The sequence below is a fragment of the Micropterus salmoides genome, unplaced genomic scaffold (genome assembly GCF_014851395.1).
Source record: "Micropterus salmoides isolate LMB-PRFRI ecotype aquatic unplaced genomic scaffold, ASM1485139v1 Ms_hic_scaffold_1, whole genome shotgun sequence".
Lineage (NCBI taxonomy): Eukaryota > Metazoa > Chordata > Actinopteri > Centrarchiformes > Centrarchidae > Micropterus > Micropterus salmoides.
In genome coordinates this window covers 61,321,823-61,343,157 of record NW_024040040.1, presented here as the reverse complement: position 1 = coordinate 61,343,157, position 21,335 = coordinate 61,321,823, and the positions used below count along the sequence as shown (strand labels likewise).

At 39.5% G+C, this 21,335-nt stretch overlaps 1 protein-coding gene across 1 annotated transcript; it reads right to left on the bottom strand.

The window, feature by feature from the left end:
* Window positions 1-13,455: 13,455 nt before the first annotated feature.
* LOC119915234 (ras-related protein ORAB-1) lies at window positions 13,456-20,923 on the bottom strand. Its single transcript, XM_038734777.1, has 6 exons — window positions 20,750-20,923; window positions 19,140-19,212; window positions 18,914-19,009; window positions 18,712-18,807; window positions 16,187-16,318; window positions 13,456-14,112 (listed from the first exon to the last, which is right to left on the bottom strand). The coding sequence occupies exons 1-6, from the start codon at window positions 20,761-20,763 to the stop codon at window positions 13,915-13,917; spliced, it is 609 nt and encodes a 202-aa protein (XP_038590705.1). The 5' UTR covers window positions 20,764-20,923; the 3' UTR covers window positions 13,456-13,914.
* Between the last annotated feature and the right edge of the window lie 412 nt (window positions 20,924-21,335).

The following is a 21,335-nucleotide window of genomic DNA, read 5'->3' as shown; positions in this document are numbered from 1 at the left end:
GATTTTAAAGAGCTGTGGGATTTTTAAAATATACTGTATTACTAGCCTATCTAATAATCTAATTGATACCATAGCTGCCGGGAGAGGCAAATAAAAAACATGAGAAATCTGAAGCTTTTAGTTTGAAGCCCAACTGGTAATGTGTAATATACCACTGTGGTGAGCTTGATGCTGCTCCTGCTGTGGCCTTCACTGCACACTGACAGAATAATGGTTCACTGTGGGACCTTCATGGAGAAACATCTCACTTCCACACCGGGGATCAGGTGACATGGAGTGCTTTTAATGAGGATGGAAAATGATGTGGCCTTACCTGAATCCAGCTGAACACCGAAAGTAGACTTCCAACATCACCATCAATATCTTTAGGAAGAGAGGTGGTTATCCCTCAAGTAGAGTTCCTTGAGTATTGAAGCTGTCCTGGAGGCTCTTGATGGAACAATATACATTAGTGATGATCTAGAGGCCTGTTTATCTGCTGTGAAATCAGAATGTCATGTAATTTCATTTAACATTTTAAGATAACACTGAGATGCTGGTCATGCTGCTTGGCAGACACCAGTTTGATCTAACTCTCAATTATGCAGCAGCTTATTACAACCTATATTTATTTTTTTTTTTTTTTTTATAATTCTTAAGTACATTTAGCTGATAATACTGGGATTTTGAAGCAGGACTTTTACTTGTAATGAAGTATTTTTTTTAGTGTGGTATTACCACTTTTACTTGAGTAAAGGATCTGAATACTTCTCCCCTCCTGTAATCTCTCTAATGTTAACTCTGTAATGAAAGCATAAAATAAACACCTTGAAATGACTGTGAAGCCATGGTTGGAATTACGGGGGGATTGGGGGGGTCTGACCCCCACCGTAATATTTGTAAATATTACAATATATTTCCCGTACTCATGCCTTATATTCAAGACACCCCCAAAATGCACCGTACCATTTCCTAACATCGACTTTAGTTGAACATCTTGTCTGTCTGCATCACTCCGGTCCGGTGCGTCACACGCTAATGCAGACGAAGCAGGTTAATTTCAGTAGTTCTATCTAGCTGCTTTAATACACTTAACTTTCCTACCTTCAGAGATTCGTAATTAGCATTTCTTTTACTTAAAATGAGCTATCTGATGATAGCTAGCTGAGAGCCCGCCCTATCATTTCATTATAACTATGTAATTTCATATTTTATGTAATTGTCAGCTAACACTGGTGCTCAGGCATAAACAGTGAAATATGGGATTAGTTATTGCAGAGATACATTTTTACATTAATATAGAGTTTATTATTAATTTGAAGTCTTTTGTGAGTCCTTTCAAAATAAACATGGCGTTTGTTTTAACTCTGGAATTCCCAATTCCCCAACAACGGTGTCTGACTACAGCTTTACTGGATGCAGATTACATCATTCACTGTCAACATGAGCAAGAGGAAGTTTCGCTCTAGAATACTTGGTGACCTCTGACTACAAAGTTGTCTTGTGGTATGGGTCACCCATGAACTGGTGTAATGAATTTGATTTATCATCATCTACAGAATGATGACATTAGTTAAATAAGCAAGGATATTGTAAGCATTATAAGATTGTACTGGGTTTTCTTTTGGATCTGGAAAAAAAGTTGACCCCCCTGGTTGTCACTGTGTAATTCGCACCCTTTGTGCAGCAATAAAGTGACTTTAAGTTTATAAGACAGGAAAGAAATGTTTGTTTTCTTGAAAAGGTCACCCTTGCATCTGTGTTTCTAACAGTGTTGGCTGCTGCCTCTCTCACAGTACATATCCCTCAACCTCAGGCAGGATCAAATGTACCATCGATGTCAGTCTGCCGCTCACTGCAGATCTAACACAGAGGTTTTAAAAGGAGCTCTTAGTTCAGTTCAGTAATGGAGAGCTGCTGCAGAGTTTTCTGCCTGATCGTCAGCCTGTTTATCTGTCCGACTGTTTTCTTGCCTCTCCTGCCGAGCGAACAACCACAACTATGTGAAGCATTTGAGTTATTCAGCATTGGACATCTCGGTAATATCCAAGCAGAGAGCAAGTCCTTTAGTGTTGTACTGTATACAGCTGTGCACATTAAACGCCGCATACTACAAACCCACTGAAATCTCTCGAAATATACGGGTTTGATCACAACCCTCCAAGTCCAAACATACTGACAAGCTTTTATTTGGCTGTTGCCCTAAAATAAACTTTATGTCACTGCCTCTGATAGTGGCTTCTGTTCAAATTCTTCTAGATGAGATATTATTTGTTTGTTTTCTAGGTTATAGTCTAGCTAATGTATTAGCATGCTCTATCCCTGCAGACCAATGTGCAGATATAATTAAAGGAACACAAGATTAAAGTAACTAAGTATTTTTTTGTGTTTAGTTTAATCTGTCTCTTGCATCTCTATAAGTCTGGTTTGGCTATAGTTTTCTAGTTCTGCTAGTTAGCTTGGTAGCAAAAGAAACTCCAAAGGTATGACACTTTAGAATTCTCTATTAAATTGTTTTTCATTGTGATCTATCTGTACAGTGTGTTGACTTTTCGTCTGACGTCTAACTTCAGTTGTGTGGATATATCCTCCCGACGTCACAGCTGACTCAGTGACTCTGTGTAAAGTTAAACTGGTCAGACGAGTTTAACCAAACAGGGAGCTGTTTCTTCTCTTCACCTTCATCTTCCAGCAAAGCTTCACTCAAAGTCCAAAAGTCTGCAGTGGATGCACATCTGTTGGAAAGAGTGATGCGACCCGGCGCTGCGCTGTCAGGCAGCTGTTCAGTGATGTGCCGGTGAGGCCTGAGTTCAACAGTGCGGAACATAATCGCAGCCAGATGGCCGGAATGAAAAACCGCACCAGCAGCTGATCCCCTTTAAATGAACATGTGAGTAAAGATATGGAAATCCCATCTGTAACCGCTCGGCTCCACTGACGGCAGCCTCATGGGCGTTTGGTTAGATTTAGATTTTTTAGTTCTTTCCATGCTCACATTGAGCAGGTAAAGATTTATTCACACTGCACCTGAAGGGTTCATGCAGATTTCTTCCAATCAGATGTGACTCAGTGGTCTGGTGTTTTTAGGGTGAACTGCAAAAATCTGCACCGCTTACCATCTGGACGACAGGGATCTATCTGGGTAACAAAGACAGATGGACAGATAAGAGGCAACTTGCATGTCAGTCCTGCCAAGACGGTTGTCATCATTTAAGTTTCTTTGGCTTCGGAGTGTTAGCTTGGAAGATTACAAGACACAGCAACAGAAAGAAAGAAAAGAAAAGAAAGGAGAATGGAGATTTGATGGTACTGCATTGTAGCTTTGGAAACAATTAATTTAACCGTGTAACTATCTCGTAGACCAAAATGTTGAAAAGCACTTTCATTAAGTGAAAACACACTGTGAGAGGGTGAAAGCTCTGACACGAAAACACCAACAGCGCCCAAAAACAAGTTCACGGCTGGTTAAATGTACACAGAGCAGCGGATACAAGTCGCCTCTATCCTGATTGACAGGTCGCCATCGTAGCGACTTGTCACTAGGTCGCCCCGTCCTAAAGCCTCCCCTGCTTTCTGGTCTCTGTTCCTCTAAATGGGACCATAATTTACTAAATGAACATCATGCTGTGTTGAAGAAGACTTGAAACTAGCGACTGAGACCACAAACTCATCTGGAAAGTGTTTATTGAGGGAATAAATCAGCTGAGAAGTAGAAACATTTTCTCAGTGACACACTTCTTTCTGCAGCCAGTGGAGCCGCCCCCTGCTGGCTGCTAGAGAGAATGCAGGTTTAAGGCTCTTCAGCATTGGCTTCACTTTTCAGACCCGGAGGTTCCCGCAGCGTAGGTCAGTCTGTCATTAAGTATGTTTACATGACAACTACTGTCCCTGTTACAAGTTTATCCTGGTTATAACATATTAGTGTGATGTTGAACATAAGAACTCTTGTTATCCAGGGTTAAGGAAGGGGTTAGGGGGATGCAGGGGTTTCATACCAATAGTTCAGGTATTATCAGTGTCCTGGTTGTGTTTTATGATCCAGTATTTATGTTATTACCTATTCTTAACTATTCCTTTTCCATCAATAGTTTGGACTGTGTAAATGTTATACAAACCAATCAATATTTAAAAAGAAGCCAGAATGTTGTTAGGGTGACAAAAGTTCCTTGTGTGTGTTTACATACTTTTGGCCATAAAGTGTATCTTGATGTGAACCAAAACAATGGATGGATGTAAAGCATTCCCATCTGTAAAATATGTCATTAAGGCTTGTTCCTTTCCGCCTCAATTAAAACAGTCTCCACATGACGAACTGGCGGCTTCTTCACCACAACAAATAGCACATCAGGCATCACGCGGCTTAATGTTTACTCTGCAGTCATGTAAATCAAAACCTCATCTCTCCAGGAACTAAACCGCCAAGAAAAAGGTAATTAATGCGTGGATAACCCCCTCAGTTCCCAAACAGCAGTCTCTTCTCTGGAGAAGCTACACCAGGAAGTAACAGTCTTGTGGTTTTAGAGAGTGGGCGTCCATCCATCAGCGTATTTTCCCCTCTTGCTCGCCAGGCACGCCCTTGGAGCTGCTATATTGTTTAGTCATTGTGAAAATGCAAAGTTCTGCCTCTAAGACGGAAACCAGATATTAAAACGACAATTCACATTTCAATGCTGACTAAATGTTTATTTTGTTGCTTCCTTTTCCTTTTGCTGCTCTCAACACCTACATTTGGTTTTCCAAGACTAGGATTACGGCTAATCCCAGACTACAGACCCTGTAGGGACCCTTTGCCTGCCAAGAAAAGGCCACTACAGTTGCTGACTGGATGATTGGCTTATTTAAGACGCATGCATGTGATCCAATGCCCAATGTTGCCAGTCCGGATTTATTTTAAATTCATGTGGTTTCCAATATACAGAGTACATTCAAAGGTGTAAATACCAAACAAAATACAATAATTCCACCTTCACAACAGTAGTGTAACTATTTCAATTACAAAGTAATGTAACTTATTATATTTAATAGCTTTTTGATTACTTTTAAATTTCTAATGACTGTTTTCAACTTTTTCACCATTTTCAAAAGACAGCTTGAGAGGAAGTTTAACTGGCAGACAGGTGGCGCTGCAAATTCAAACAGGAGAACCAATCAGAAGCCTCAGACCAGCATCACACTTTACTAAACGTCTGTAGCTGGATACGGCAAAGGAAGACATTGTGCACATGAAAAACATGCAAAGCACCAAAAAATTATATTATTCAACATATCGCTTTTTAAAGAAAATATTCAGATGTAACCCTCCAATGTAACCACGAACACTTTCAAGTAACTGTAATTTAATTACAAAGTTTTTCCCAGTAACTGTAAAATATTACAGTTACATTTATTTTGTAATTAAATTACCTAACTAAATTACATGTAACTAGTTACTCCCCAACAGTGTGTGCAAGATCGGTCTAACAAAAGTCTTGGTTGCAATCTGTGAGACAATATTGGTTTTGAGGAGTGCCACATTGTGTGATGAATGCCTGTTGCGCTATAATGTAAAGTGAAAAATAAAATGCAAGTAGAGATCATCAATATTTGTGTCATGTGCTGATCTTGTGTTTTTAAAATATAGAGAAAGGAAAAAGAAACTTGGCTGTCACATTACATGCGGTGTTGTAGCAGCAGTCAAATTGTGAGAATTTGGTCACCAAACATCTAAATTGTCTCAATAAGGTAAACAACTGTAGCAGTAGCAGGCTCCTTCTCTGTAGCATGTAAACAAGATTATTAATGGAACATTTCTATAAGAGCACTGTTTGACAGACAGTGGTGGAAGAAGTATTCAGATTCTTTACTTAAGTATAAGCACCAGTACAACAATGTGTAAATACTCTGTTACAAGTGAAAATCAGGTTTTTCAAATCCTTAGGTAAAAGTATTAAGTATTTGCTGTAAAATGTACTTACTATCAACAGTGAAAGTACACAACTATTATCAGCTTCATATCCTTTAATCAGTAGTAAAAGTACATACATATTATAAGCTATCTGACATTAGATATGCTTCAATGTTAGAACCTTTTCAGCAGTTTTAACTGCTTTATATCCAGTTGGCTATTTTGAATATATATATATATAACTCAAAAAAGGAGAGGGGAAAAGCCAAAAAGCATAATACCACCTCTGAAAACATAGTTTGTTTTAACCTTTGAGTGTTCAAGGACTTTTTGAAAAACACTGATGTGAAGAAATTTTAAGATCTAATCATTGATCGCTTTCTCAAACCACACACTCATCAGATTTTAAAAAACCCCACCAAAGCTGTGTCATCTGCATAGATTAAGAGTCACGTTAGCAGCTATGTGAGCCTGTATTTAGGCACAGACGTGCTTTGAACTAAATGCTAACAGCAGCGTGCTAACATGCTCACAATCATGCTTTAACATGCTCACGAAGTGTCTAGGGTTGATTTACTTTGATTATTTTGTTTGGTCATTATTTGAATTTACTACTCTGGATTATAAGATTAAACTTTAATTAATTTATTGTTGATAAATCCAAAGCTGTCCACATGTTGCCATAGCTTGCACTGCACAAGAACGTATCATTCATTTGAAGGTGGTTTTAAACAGCAGTCTGAGTTTGGAGTGTGCTGCTGGTTTTAATAAGGCCTACAGTGTGTATGTGTCCGACAGCTGTGACACTGCAGGTCTGTTTCTTCAGACACATCAGCTGCTGAGCAGCAGACCGACTGTGAGACTTAACTCCACACATGCACTCATAATAATGTCCTCCTCCTGCAGCAGCAGCAGCAGTGGGGTGAAAGGCTTCGGCCTCTGCAGCTGTCAGCTGTCCCCCTCCCCCAATTGCCCAGTAACCGGCTACAAGCAGCCAGCAAACAGACCCAGCTACTAAGAATCACCACCACCACTATCCTCCTCCCCCCATTTCACAACCTCTCATTCCTTCAGAGGCACCAAAACATCTCTCTGTCGGCTGGAGGCTCGCTCGCTGTGTGTTTTGTTTTGCAGCTGAAAGCAAATTGGGGGTTCAGCCTCAGAGGAGGGGGGGCAGGGAGGCCGGCCTTACTCCCTGTTTCTTTTATCTCTGTCTAACCAAAACTTGATTAATTGAATCGGAGTGTGCTGGTAAATGAGGGAGAGAGGGTTTACACACAATACCATGCTTTATCAACACAAGCTCGACTACAGAAAGAGTTTTTACCAGAAGCTCATCAGCGGTAGAAAAGTACTAACACTACACTGTGAAAATACTCCACTTCAAGTAAAAGTCCTGCATTCAAAACCTTAAGTAAGTAAAATTATGTACAGTGAGGGAAAAACTATTTGATCCCCTGCTGATTTTGTATGTTTGGCCACTGACAACGAAATGATCAGTCTATAATTTTAGTGGTAGGTTTATTTGAACAGTGAGAGACAGAATAACAAAACAATCTGAAAAAACGTGAAAAAATGTTATAAATTGATTTGCATTTTAATAAGTGAAATAAGTATTTGACCCCCTCTCATTCAGAAAGATCTCTGCCCCCAGGTATCTTTTAAACAGGCAACAAGCTGAGATGCTAAAGCCCCTAATCACGTTTGTTACCTCTATAAAAGACACCTGTCTACAGAAGCAAGCAATCAGATTCCAAACTCTCCACCATGGCCAAGACCAAAGAGCTGTCCAAGGAGGTCAGGGACAAGATTGTAGACCTACACAAGGCTGGAATGGGCTACAAGACCATCGCCAAGCAGCTTGGTGAGAAGGTGACAACAGAAGAAACACAAAAGAACTGTCAGTCTCCCTCAGTCTGGGGCTCCATGCAAGATCTCACCTCGCGGAGTCGCAATGATCATGAGATCGGTAGGGAATCAGCCCAGAACTACACGGGAGGATCTTGTCAATGATCTCAAGGCAACTGGGAACATAGGCACCAAGAAAACAACCGGTAACACACTACACCGTGAAGGACTGACATCCTGCAGCGCCCGCCAGGTCCCCCTGCTCAAGAGAGCACACGTACAGGCCCGTCTGAAGTTTGAACATCTGAATGAGAACTGGGTGAAAGTGTTGGGGTCAGAAGAGACCAAATCGAGCTCTTTGGCATCAACTCAACTCACCGTGTTTGGAGGAGGAGGAATGACCCCCCAAAACATCATCCCCACTGTCAAACATGGAGGTGGATTAATCAAAGGGACGGTGGACGGGGCCAGGTACTGTCAAATCTTGGGTGAGATCCTCCTTCTCTCAGCCAGGGCATAGAAGATGGGTATTCCAGCATGACAATGACCCAAAACACACGGCCACTGCAACAAAGGAGTGGCTCAAGAAGAAGCACATTAAGGTCCCTGGAGTGGCCTAGCCAGTCTCCAGACCTTAATCCCACAGAAAATCTGTGGAGGGAGCTGAAGGTTCGAGTTGCCATACATCAGCCTTAATGAGAGAGGAGTGGGACAACATCCCTCCTGAGATGTTTGCAAACCTGGTGGCAACTACAAAACATCTGACCTGTGATTACCATTAATGGTTTTGCCACCAAGTACTAAATCATGTTTAGCAGAGGGGTCAAATACTTATTTCACTTATTAAAGAGCAAATCAATTTTTTTTAACATTTGACAAGCGGTTATCAGATTTTTTTGTTATTCTGTCTCTCACTGTTCAAATAAATCTACCATTAAAATATTATCATTTCTTTGTCAGTGAGCAAACATACAAAATTAGCAGGGATCAAATCGTTTTTCCCCCTACTGTACACGTAGCAGCAGTAACATGTACTTAAAAAATAAAAATTCAAAGTACTTTTTATACAGAAAAAACTTCCCTGTCAGTGTTTTATTATTATAAATGATGTTTTTGGTACATTCATCTGTAAGTTGCATTTTTACTACTGTAGATGTTAAATATCTTTGCAACTATGTGCTGTATGCATGTACATGTACCACCCTGATAGATGGCCAGATGTCCCGTATAATGAATCCTGTCCTGTATGTCCTGAAAAGTGAAACTGAACCTGAGTTTTGATTAGTTAAAGCATAATAAAACATGCTGATCGTTGTGAAACATTGTTTTGGTGTTCCCTACAAATGGACTCTCCAACATTGGCTGCAGCAGGGACCGCAGGGTATCATGGACACTGCGTCAACAGCATTGTTATATTAGTATTACTGCGTATTTCTGTTTTCCAGTGTAGCTGAAGACAGTGGAAGTTGCAGTTGCAAGGACAGAGGGAGTGTAGCTGCAGGCAGCCACGGACAAGCAAAGATCTGACACACACTGATGAAATGAATAACATTAAACAGATCACGATTTATACACTGTTACATACAACACGTTGTGTGGTTTTCTTAATGACACTTGGCTTTGAACCAAAAATAATACATTTTAGCGTTTCACTGGTCGTTGACATGGAATGTAAAGTACTGGAGGCCACGCCCACCCCCGCCACTCCCCTGTCCCTAATTTCACCTGTTCTCATCTGGTCAGCCTAACTGAACCGCTGCAGGACTGTGACCACCAGCTGATACTGTGTTAATGCTGCACTCTGCTGGTGCAGAGTTGTAACTTCACGTTACACCACCACCAGCTTAATAGCAGTTTTAATGTGTAGCTCAAATTAACTAAACATTAACTGGATGTCATTGTGTGAGGTGATTAAATAATCCAGAAATATCATTCAGCATCTAATAATAAAGAGTATAACATATTAACGAAATATAGTATAGCATAGAACAGAATAATATAGTACTGGATATAAAAGTTTAATATAAGGTGTATTAAAAATCTTTAAATGTACATATAGTATATAAATATTGTATGGGATTAATGCATGTAAAACTCTAAAATAATTTTCATATTATAAGCATATTTTTATACAATACTCACATGCTATATGTACACTGAAAAAGTATTATTACATGTTTCCATATATTATATCCATACTATGTTATAATATATTGAATTGAATTATATTCAAATATTTACTATATAATATTTTTATTTTTTTTCCTCTATTAATACAGAAAAACACTAAGAATCATTACTTAATCATATTACATATTATTCTGCTGTTATAGTACATGGTATCATATTACTCTTATATGTACTACAGTATACTTTGCTGCTACTATTCATGCCACTGTCACTTCACTTGTGACAGTACTGCAGTATTAGTTTAAGTACAACACTAGTCATGGCTACTGGGTGAATGTTTACTGCTTGCCTTGTAATTTTAACTGCTCTTGGATAGTTTCTATTTTCACTATTTCTATTCTTACTTCTACTTTATACCCTTCTGTCCTTGTTCTGCTGCCAACACTTGGATCCCCCCCCCCCCAGGATCAATAAAGGCTTATCATATCTTACCTTAATATTATGCTTTAGTAGTATGTTACCCAAATCAAATAGGCATCTTCCAGTTGCAGTTAGTTTAATATGAAATGCCAGTGAAACACAAAAATATTTTACTCTAAAAAGGTTGTAACTTACAGTAACTGAAGTCAGACTGATGAGCATCTTACTTTTGAACTTTATAGATCAATTAACAAGTCCAGTGATGAATATTTATAAGTAATTAAGCCACTTGATTTAGATTAATATGCTCTTGAAAAACTTACTTTTATGATTTATATATTAAAACTTGTGTTGTTAGATTGTCCCTTTTTCTGCCTGTTCATGTTTGCACCTTAGTATTTGTAGAAATATTTTGTAAAATATAAAACACATTTGTTTATAATATTCTTCAGCAGTCCACTGACTAAAAAGCAGTGTATGTAGACATATTCTAGTGTAAATATGAGTGTTTATAACTTTTGGGGTAAGTGCCACAGTGTCAATTTCTTTAATTACCCAATTAGAGTTATAAAACATTAAGGTTGTGCCAGAACATTTTATAAGCACAGCAGAGCAGATGCAGCCTGCTTAGGAACTGGTGTCTGTTTAAAATTCTGCTTAGTGGCCAGCAGACCAGGCTGCGGTTGTGCAGCCTCCAGGTGTGAATGTGATCAGGGCCTTCTGTCTGGGCCAAAAGAGAGGCTTCCTCTCAGTGAAGCTCCCCGGAATAAATAAAGGTTAAAAAAAACAGTCAAAAAAATAAACTAACATTCATACACTGGTGGAACAGCCACCAAGGACACTTCGACATGCAGCCTGGAGGAGCCGGGGATCGAACCGTTGACCTTGCCATTAACAGGCAACCCGCTCTACATCCTGAGAAACAGCCTCCTCCTTTCTGTGCATTAAGACGCAAACGCAAATTTAATCCTCTCAACACTTTCCTCGCGTGGGTTTTATCGACAACTGCGAAGCTCGAAAAGTTGCGCGCTGCTCCCGGCTCTGTCCTCAGCTTTCCCCCGCAGCTCAGCAGCTCTCCGTCGGCCAGCGGCATGCGACTCCCCCGCTCTGCCTGGTCCTCTCCACACAACGCTCTGAAGCTGCAGCCAGTGACGTCTCAACGCTGATAGGCTATTGTTGCTCAGCGTCGTGCGACTTTTTCGCTCAAGCTGAACATTTTCAACTAACGCGAAGGCCTCCGCACCGCCTGGCAGGAAATCACAGCTCCCGCATCGACTTTGTATGTAAACGCATCGCCCCCAATGGTCACTTCGCTTTTCGTCTGAATGCACCTTTACTCGAACTCACAATGTCACGTTAAAACAACTTAAACACATTTATACTACTTTCCATTCCAAATTGTTTAATTTTACATGTATAAGGCCGCTATCACGTGCTCCCTCCATCTTTGGCACTAGTCTTTTCTTGTTTACCACAAAAGTGTCTATATTGTGGTTGGAATTTGAATAGGACTTACCTGCATTAAATAATTAGTAGGGATTAGTGAGTACAGGACTCTGTTTCTGTTCTGTACAAATTTAATTATCTGTATCCATACTCGAACAGGGGGGCATAAAATGGGTGTGGGCAGGACTAACTGGTAGTTAAAATTGGTATGAGGTGATCGGAAGTTGCCATATTTTTTATAAAATTATTTACAGAGCAGTTTACAGTTTATTAGAAAACAGACACTTTTTACTCTGATGATACTTGTAAAAAAGTACATTATCTGTACCAGATACTCGCTCAACCCTAATAATTAGTTGATTATGTCCATGTTTCAACTTTTATAACTTACATACTGAAGTTTAATCAAACACACATCTAACAAAAGTCTCAAATAGTCAACACAATGAATTTATGCAAGTTTAACTTCTGAAAATTTAAAATCCAGAACTTGTCAGATCTCTATGAGTTAAAAAGTAGTTAGTGAACATAACAAAATGGGAATGTAGAGATTTACAGCGTTGTTATTGTGGGACTGAAATCATTTGGCCTTTTTACTGGAACCCATAAACAGAAACTCAACTGTAAAATACCAAGGAACCCAACTTTAAGGTGAATTTTTCTTTTGTTTTCCTGTTAGAGGCCGAGTGAAAATACAAGCTGCTGTGTCAAAACCAGCCGCCTGAGAAATCTAGGCCAAAGATCATCATTCCTCTCAGCTTATGGTACACTGTAAAAAAAATAAATAAATCAAAAGGTCGAACTGAGACCGGACAAACAAGTGTGAAGAAAGTGTGCAGAGGAAATAAAAACACACCACCAGGACCAGTACTTATCAAAGATCTCCTTCATTGTTTTAATAGTAGACATTGTGCCACAAAAATGTCATGTCCGCAGCCACAAATCACGTGCCGAGATATCTAACTCCAGCTATTTTATCACGTCATTCGCTTCACTTGCTTCTCTCTACACAATTTTGCAAATCACTTCCTACATTTATGTATAAATATATACAGTTTATAGATTATTCCTCGAGCTGGGATGGTGATTTCGTTTTCTCCTGTTGCGTCGGGTTGTGCTGTCGGTTGAAAAACATTAGCAGAGAAATAACACATGGCTGACGTCACGTCTCCCAATGTAGCACATGCTTATTGTATCGTGGACACCAGCAGAGCACACACACGGAGCCAAATATATATATATATATATATACACAGGAATGTTAACTGCTATCATACAAAGTGGGTTCTTTTAAGAAGTCACGACTGTGGGCATATGAGGGAAATACGCCAACAATACGAGAGCACCGAAGGCATAAATATGGTGTAAATCTCCTGCCACAAAGGCACTGGCACATCATTTTTACGGGGCGACTCTGTGAAGTTGGAGCAGGTGACGTTATCGGAGTGTTTCCTGGGTGTAGTTTTCTTGCAGCTTCATGACTGCGACTGATCCCACGCAGCTGAGGGAGCATGTGATCAGTCCTGACATGCATGATGCTGGGTTTAAGCATGTGCTTCATTTGAAGTGCTTACTAATTCATGTATGTATATATATATATATATATATATATATATATATATATATTACATAGTACTGTATTATATATATATATATATATATATATATATATATATATGTGTGAGGAGATTTGGGCCGAAGTCATGCTGTTATAATCCACAGCTAAATAAAGACAACTTTGTGTTTTCTTTTTTTTTTTTTTCAGTTTTAGAAAAGTGACTCATTTAACAAACTCAAAATGAAGAGCAGGGCAAACAAAAACAAAAAAGCTGTATACATGTGATCTCTTTCATTGGTTAAATTTACACACTGTTAAAAATTGTACACATTTTGTTTTTTCCAGTATGTTTTGGTAAAGTAAGAAAAAAAAAAAAACGCCCAGTGTGTTCTGTGGGTTTAGGTGGGCTTACCGTCCTATTGCTGACTTTGAAAGGAGTGGGGTGGGAATCTGGTGTTGTAGCTGCACACACAATTACAAAACCGATCCACTCAAAGTCTTCCTCCTCTGTCTCTCCCTCCTCCTCCTCTCTTTCTCTTTCTCCCTCTCTCTCTCTGGGTTTCTCTCTCTGTGGAGCATGGTAAAATTGAGACTGGTCGTGGGCTCGGGTGGGGGTGGTGGATTCAGGTTGTGGCGGTCTTTTCGGGTCTCAGCAGCAGCCTCCAGACGAGGTGTTGACAGGCTTGCTCTGGATCTTGACGTTGGACTTCTCTGAGGAGCCGGCCGTGGCCCCGGGGCCCATCCTCTTCTTGATCTCGGCCGCCATGGTCATGAAGGCTTGCTCCACGTTGGTGGCGCTCTTGGCGCTGGTCTCCAAGAAGGGGATCCCCAAGTTGTCGGCAAATTCCTGGTGAGCAAAAGAGTGAACATTATTTGCTGAGTTCGATAAGACTGAAAGCTCAAAAACGGCTGCTACCGATTCCAAGGTTAAGAATGAACTTTCAATCTAATCTGGAGGTAATAATATTCCGGTGTCCACAAGAAAAAAGGTCAGCTTGCTTTTTCCAGAGCTTTCAACTGAATCTCTTTATCAGGAGGGTTTTACGCAGTGGTCATGGAGAGCAAACTGAGCTAACTCCACCCACTGAGGAAGACCGTGGGCATTAGTTGGGAGGTCAAAGCTCCAGAAAAAGACAGAAAACAGACCTTGAGCTAAAGATTTTCTAGTCATACATTTGAAATAATATTGTGTTTTGGGCTTAAAAGATAACAGGGTATATACAGGAATCCTGAAGTACAATTCAATACCTTTTTAAGACCATTTAAGACTGCAGCGCCACTTTGAGCTAACCGATTAAATCAGCCACACACCTTTAAAAGGGACTTTTTATTTTTTATTTTTAAGAGTTTTTAAAAGGAATCTAAAAATTGAGGCATTCACCAACTTTCTCAGTTGCCTATAACAGCCTGTATGAGCCAACAGTTTTCTATGTGAAGGGCTGGTCAGATTTCCTGCGAAAAGCAACTGTCTTACATAAGCTATGCCGTTTATGTACGCAACATTACAGCAAATCCTGTGAAACACAGTGTAATTTTGTGTTTTAGTTGGTTTAAACTAGATAATGTGAGCTTGCCTGCAATGATATGTGTGACAACTTTCATCGACCACTTGATCAATACAACAAAATTCAAACAGGCCAGGAGGGAACAAAGATGAAGAGAATAAACTGAGTGATGGATAACATAAGTAGTGTAGGCGGTGTAGCAAAGGTAACTTACAACCTGGAGGAGGAACTAGTCTAAATGACTGTATTAGTATACTATATAACATTAAATTAAACTATATTGTTAATTTAATAGTAAACTGTAATTTTGATATTAATATTCATTATGTTACTATATCCAATATAATTTCATATAATGGTATATAACTTACCACTAGTATAATATTAATTCCAGTTACAGCTGTTTTAATTTGGGGTTGTTTTTATTCATTAACTTTGTGCCAGAAAAATGCTCCAGGCTACATGATAGTCTCCAACCTTGATGGTGGGCAGGCTACTAACTCGTCAATAATCATAACCATTTATGCACAACACTGAGTTCAACATTTATAAAGTTTGAAAAACGAGTCATTTCGCTCGGGTTGTGGTTGGCTTCACAGTTTGAGTTTGTAATTTGACAGTTAATTTGACCATTATGGTTAAACATCATTTAAACAAATAGAAGCAAGCTAATATCAGAAATCGGAGTCAAAATTACTTTATTGATCCCCGAGGGGAAATTCTGTGTCACAGTATATTTAATGCCGTAACAAGAAAATAGCTTTATATTTTTTCTTGTCCACTGACTAAAAAAGCAGATAATGAAGCCATATTCTAATCACAAATGGACAGGAGTGGATTAAGTTTCAGTGGACATAAGTGAAAGTTTGATCTTCAAAAGAATTTGGGTGGAGTACCACTTTATCACAAAACAGCAAATCATTAATTACCCAATTTTTAGAGTTATTAAACATTTAGCTGGTTGCCAAAGCTTCTTATAAGCAGAGTAGAGCAGATGCAGCCTTTAAGTTCTTTTCATTTACAGAAAATATTAATTAAAATGGTTCAGTAGGTCATTTTGAGGAGCGACCTTTACCTCATGTTGAGCCTGCTAAACCAGAGAAAATTATTTTGTGACTGAATGACCTTTAAACATGTCAATACTAAAAATAACAAATACAAACGCCTACTTTTTGACATGACTCAGTTAGGTTTATGTTTTGCACACGGATGTTTCAGATCAAAAAAATCGAGCCCATCACATTTCTAATGCCATGACAGTAAGACCACAGTGGCAAAATGCTGCTAATGCTTATTTCATTATATTATTAGCTACAGAAATTGCGAAAAACTGTCAAACGGCTGCAGAAACTGCCAGATACAATAGTGAGATCACTAAATGTAGTTACTGTTGTGCTGCAAGTGCCTGTGTGTTACCTTGGCTGTGGTGTAATCCACAACTTTCTTCGTTGTGAGGTCACACTTGTTGCCTACTAGCAGCTTGTTGACGTTCTCGCTGGCATAGCGGTCGATCTCCTGTAGCCACTGTTTGACATTATTGAAGGACTCCTGAGGACGGGAAGCAGAAAGACAACAGCCCTTAATACATTACACGGATCTCTGTTTAAACACTTCAATCAGACAAAAAACATCAACGACATTAAGAGAACGATTGTAATGAACAGGTTACAACATGAAAAAAGTCCAGGCCAGTAAAACATTCCTAATGTTTTAACTTTTACACATTTTTTTCAGACTGTGGGTAGGGCTGGCAGGGTTGGGTATCGAGAACCATTTCCAAGTTGGAACCGTTACCACATTTCCAAAATCTGTGGATTCATTAAGACCCGTGAGTTTGGATTCTGCTCCTCGGCTCCTAACTTCCTGCATGTCTCAGCTCCTGACTGAACTGCAGTGAGCATTTACACTCCATCAAAGGAGCCGCTACGCCGACCTAACGTCACCTCATTTGTTAACAAAGCATGAAGAAGAGAGTCCTTCTGTTTCCAGTCCTGGACCGTGGCGGACCGCAGCAAACGCTCCAAAGTTTGGCTTAGCTTCACTAAAACAGAGAAGGCCACAGCAGAATGCAGCAGCTGCAGTAAGGAGGTTTGGTGCGAGGCAGGAAGCAGCTCCAACATGACGAAGCGTTTATTCAACACGGCGTGAATCTGAAGGAACGCACCGCGTTGAACGTGCCGCGCTCTCCCAGCTACAATGACGCCCCAGATCCAGCTAACGCTAACAGTAGCAACGTCTCAGGTACAAAATACAGGTGAGCTGACGTCGGGAGCTTTGGAGCTATGTTTATAAGAGCAGGTTTGTTTGTTTCTCGTGCACACACTAAGAAAACAGCTGTGCAAATGATTGATGATGAAGGAAATGCATTCAACATGTTTGTTTGGTGTGAAGGATAAACACAATGAAGGTGATAAACCCTGAATGTAAACAAACTCTGATAACAAACAACTCCACCTGGTGCCTTCAGAATCACTGTAATCTGACCAGACTGAAGCAGCGACCGGGCCGACATATAAACACCTGATGTTATCGCAGACATGCCTGTATCGCCTTGTACGACAGCTGATCTGAGCGCTGACAAGTTTACTTTCACTCTGTAAAATGTCAAGCTCACTACGTATCTTAAACACAATTCTTTTAATAATCTAAATTTTAAAAATGTTTGTAAAGTACTGATATCAGTTTAATAGATCCAGTATTGTCCCTGATATAATATTTATATACTATGCTATTTATACAGACAAAATGTTTGTTTTGTAACGTTCGTAAATACTCATTTTTGATCCACCATCACAGATCTGATATTACTTCAGACTGGACCAAATGCATAAAGAAGGTCTGTCCTCAGGAATGTGTAAGTTCCTGACTCTGGGTAGATAAAAACTACTCTGTCTCTGAACTCTCTCTTTAACCAAATCACACACATTTAGGCTTCTCTATCCTTTTGATAACTAATGTGAAACTTTTCCATTTCAATTCACTAAGGCTCCATCCACACTTTGTTTTTGCTTTAAAACTCACACCTTTTGCTACGCCTCCTGTCCAGACCAATAAGGCGAATCTGAACTCCTAAAATGAAGTTTGAAAACGCTGCCGACCCCGTTTTAAAACACCAGGGTAGCATTTCCCAACAGGCGAAAACAGAGACTTTTAAAATGCGGACGCTCACTTTTGGCTTCCTGATTGGCTCTTATCAGTCATGCAAAGCAGAAACACGATGCTGCTGACAGAGTTTTAGTTTTGGTGTTTGTATTAAAATATTTTATACTGTGTAAATAACACTTGTACTGTGCATGTCTCCATATTTACTTTCCCGCCGCCACAGTCTCTTTGTACTCCCGTGTTACTTGCAGTAACAGTTCCACCTCATTGTCGGTCCATGCAGAGAAATCTCTGCAGAGGTTCTTCACGTTTGCTGCTCTTTGTTCGTCTGTAATAGTACTTTCTTAAGCAACTGCAGAGTAGACAATCGGCTTCCTGTAATTTGACGCATTCAGCGATAACATTTGAAAAGACTATAGGAACCGCAGCCTAAACTGGAAATTAGCTGGCTTGGCCGCAAGACGTTATAATGCTACCGCCAACTAGCGTTTTGGCGTGTAATTGCAGAACGAGACACCAACGCACAAGTATAAATGCATGGCTACGTGCGTAGACTCGACACAGAAGCAAATATCACGGTTTAGCCCACCCCGACACTGTTTGGAGCATCCCTGGGGAGGTCCGCCTCCCACTTTAATAGCCTCTGCCTAATACCCTTTCTTGTGCTGCTGTAACACTTAATTTTCCATAAATAAAAGTGCTACCTTGTTTTACTAAACAAATTAAAATATTAACAGCATGACTGTGTGACTGGATGTTGCACTTTGGACATCTGAGGGGATATCTGTCGTGAGAGAAGCCTTTAGAACAAGTGTTATTTGTCCTCAAGAGGCACTGACCTGATCTGTCACATCATAAACTACTATAATGCCGTGAGCTCCTCTGTAGTAACTGGATGTGATGGTCCGGAACCGTTCCTGGCCGGCCGTGTCCCACTGAGAAGAGAAAGCAGAGCTCGTCAAGTCCAAACTGACACAATCACAATCCAAGGTGTCTCAGTACTTATCTATTTTCAGCCATGTTACACCCCGTTCTCCTTACAATCTGAAGTTTTATGGTCTTTCCGTCCAGCTCGATGGTCCTGATCTTGAAGTCCACGCCGATGGTACTAATGTAGCTCTCTGTGTACGTGTCATCCTGGGTTAAAACAAACACAGGTGGGTCAGGGTGGTAGATACGATACCTGTAGGTTTATTAACCATCACTGTGACAGGGAAGAAACATAAAAGCCTGCTGTGTAACTGTGGCTGGAAAAAGAGACACTTACTGCAAACCGGAGAAGGAGACAAGACTTTCCAACACCAGAGTCACCGATAAGGAGGAGTTTGAATAAATAGTCACTGAGGAGAGAGAGGGGAGGGAAAACATGAACACACAATTATCACAACTGCAAGGCGCTAAATCACATTACACTCAGTGTTTTTAACAAGCGCTATATTAGTGAATTAATGTTGACACTGAGAGTTTTCAGATTCTTAAAGCGGTTTCTTTGATCAGATACAGTCTCATTTAAATAATACATTTTGTACAGCTGTTAATTATTGGACTATATTATTTTGTTAAAAGGAAAACAAAAATGTGCTTATGCTGTGTAATTATTTAAATAAAAACATTGCTATGTCTTTTTTTGGTACAGAGTTTAAAAGGTACCTTAATAAAGCAAACAATACACAACTGTCAATAAAACTTAATAGTTGCCACTAATAACTGTATATTTAACAATATAAGACAAGCTAAATAATGTTATGTTCAAACATTTTGATAAAGAAGATTAATCACTTAGCTTATTTATCAAGCACCAACACCAAATTCCCTGGTTCAGTTTCTCAAATATAAATAATTTTTAATAATTATCATTATTTTTGTTTATCATTATTGCCCAGCTCTACAATAATATCAATTCATTATTTCTTTCAGGTTTAAAGATGATTTGTTTTGCTCCTGGTGAAAGTTGAAGAATCCAGAGGGTTAATTATGGTTTTAAACTTTTCTTTATGGTGAGAACAAACACTTGATGCCAAACAGTGGATCACTTCACAATTCTGAGGCAGAACATTCAAAACAGTTGTGCTAAAATCGGTTTTCAACAAAAAAATGCACGAGTAAGTAAAATCCTTTTTCAGACCCCTTTCCTCAACAGAATACATGTCCCAATAAGACTAATTACGTGCCAATTCGTTCGTGATTTAAATGATCATGAGCAAACATTTATTATATTGTTACTGAGGATAATTATATCGCAATAACTATCATTATTTGTGTATTACTGCACAGCCCTGTAGTGTAGTAACACAGAGACTCTGACATTACCTAACTCCTTTCCAGGAGCAAATTTTGTAACTTCCTGTTTGCGGTGGATAAATTACACTAAAATTACCAGCAAAATAATATCTACCCAGATTAATTAAAAGATTAGCTTCGTGCTTACTGACACGGATTTGTGCCCTGAACTATTAAACTGTCCTTATGCATCTAACTGAGCAACTAATCTCAAAACAAAATCCTCAACAGCGTCAGGTTAACGCTACGTAGCTGTTCGGCTAGCCTGCTACTAACGTTAGCTTCCTAATGCTACTTAAAACAGACGTTGTTGACGAAACAACAAATAATCAATTTAATCGGTGTTATATTGACTAGGAGATGTTGAAAAATGTATGTTTTGAGATAAACATCAACGCTGTCGTTAGAGAGCACGTACATAACCCACAACAGCCCTCAGATAGCGAAGTTAGCAGAGAAGACAAAGCAGCTGACGTTCATTTTGTACACCGGTCCGCCTGGCTAGCTAGTTAGCTACTGTTAGCTTAGCTTCCCCGGCTACGCTGACAGCTCAACCGGACCTGTCATAACCAACCGAACATCAAAAGTCCAACTTACTATTCAGGATTCATCGTTGACTACAGGTTATAAACTGTTGTTACTGTGAATGCAGCTGGATTTCGTCGCTAGTTAACCGTAAAGCTGAGCTCGTAGAGAGGAAAAAGACCTTTTTTTTCTTGTCAGGCTAAACTGGTTGTCGCAGCCAGAACAGCATAATCGAATCAAATATGGCTGTCAGCAATACCTAATAGGAAATACCAGAGGATGGGAATCATGGGTAATGTAGTCTTGTGGAAATGGGCGTTTGCCGTACACATAAACAAGGCAAGACAAGTTTATTAGTGTGAGCTCTCACACTAATAACACACTAATATCACAACACTTTTGTTCTCTTCGCTCTTTATTATTATCATTATTATTATTATTATTATTATTATTATTTATTCCGCTGTTTTTTGGCATCTAACTAGTCCTGTACCGTTTGTCCAACAAACTTGGTTCCAACTTCAAATTGTACATCTACTTCATGAGATGGGTGCTATTAACTGTGTTGCTGGTATCTGTAATGGTTGATTTTATATTAATATTTTTATGCATTTTAAAATGAATGGTTCCTATGGGAGCAGGGACTCCACTCTTCCAA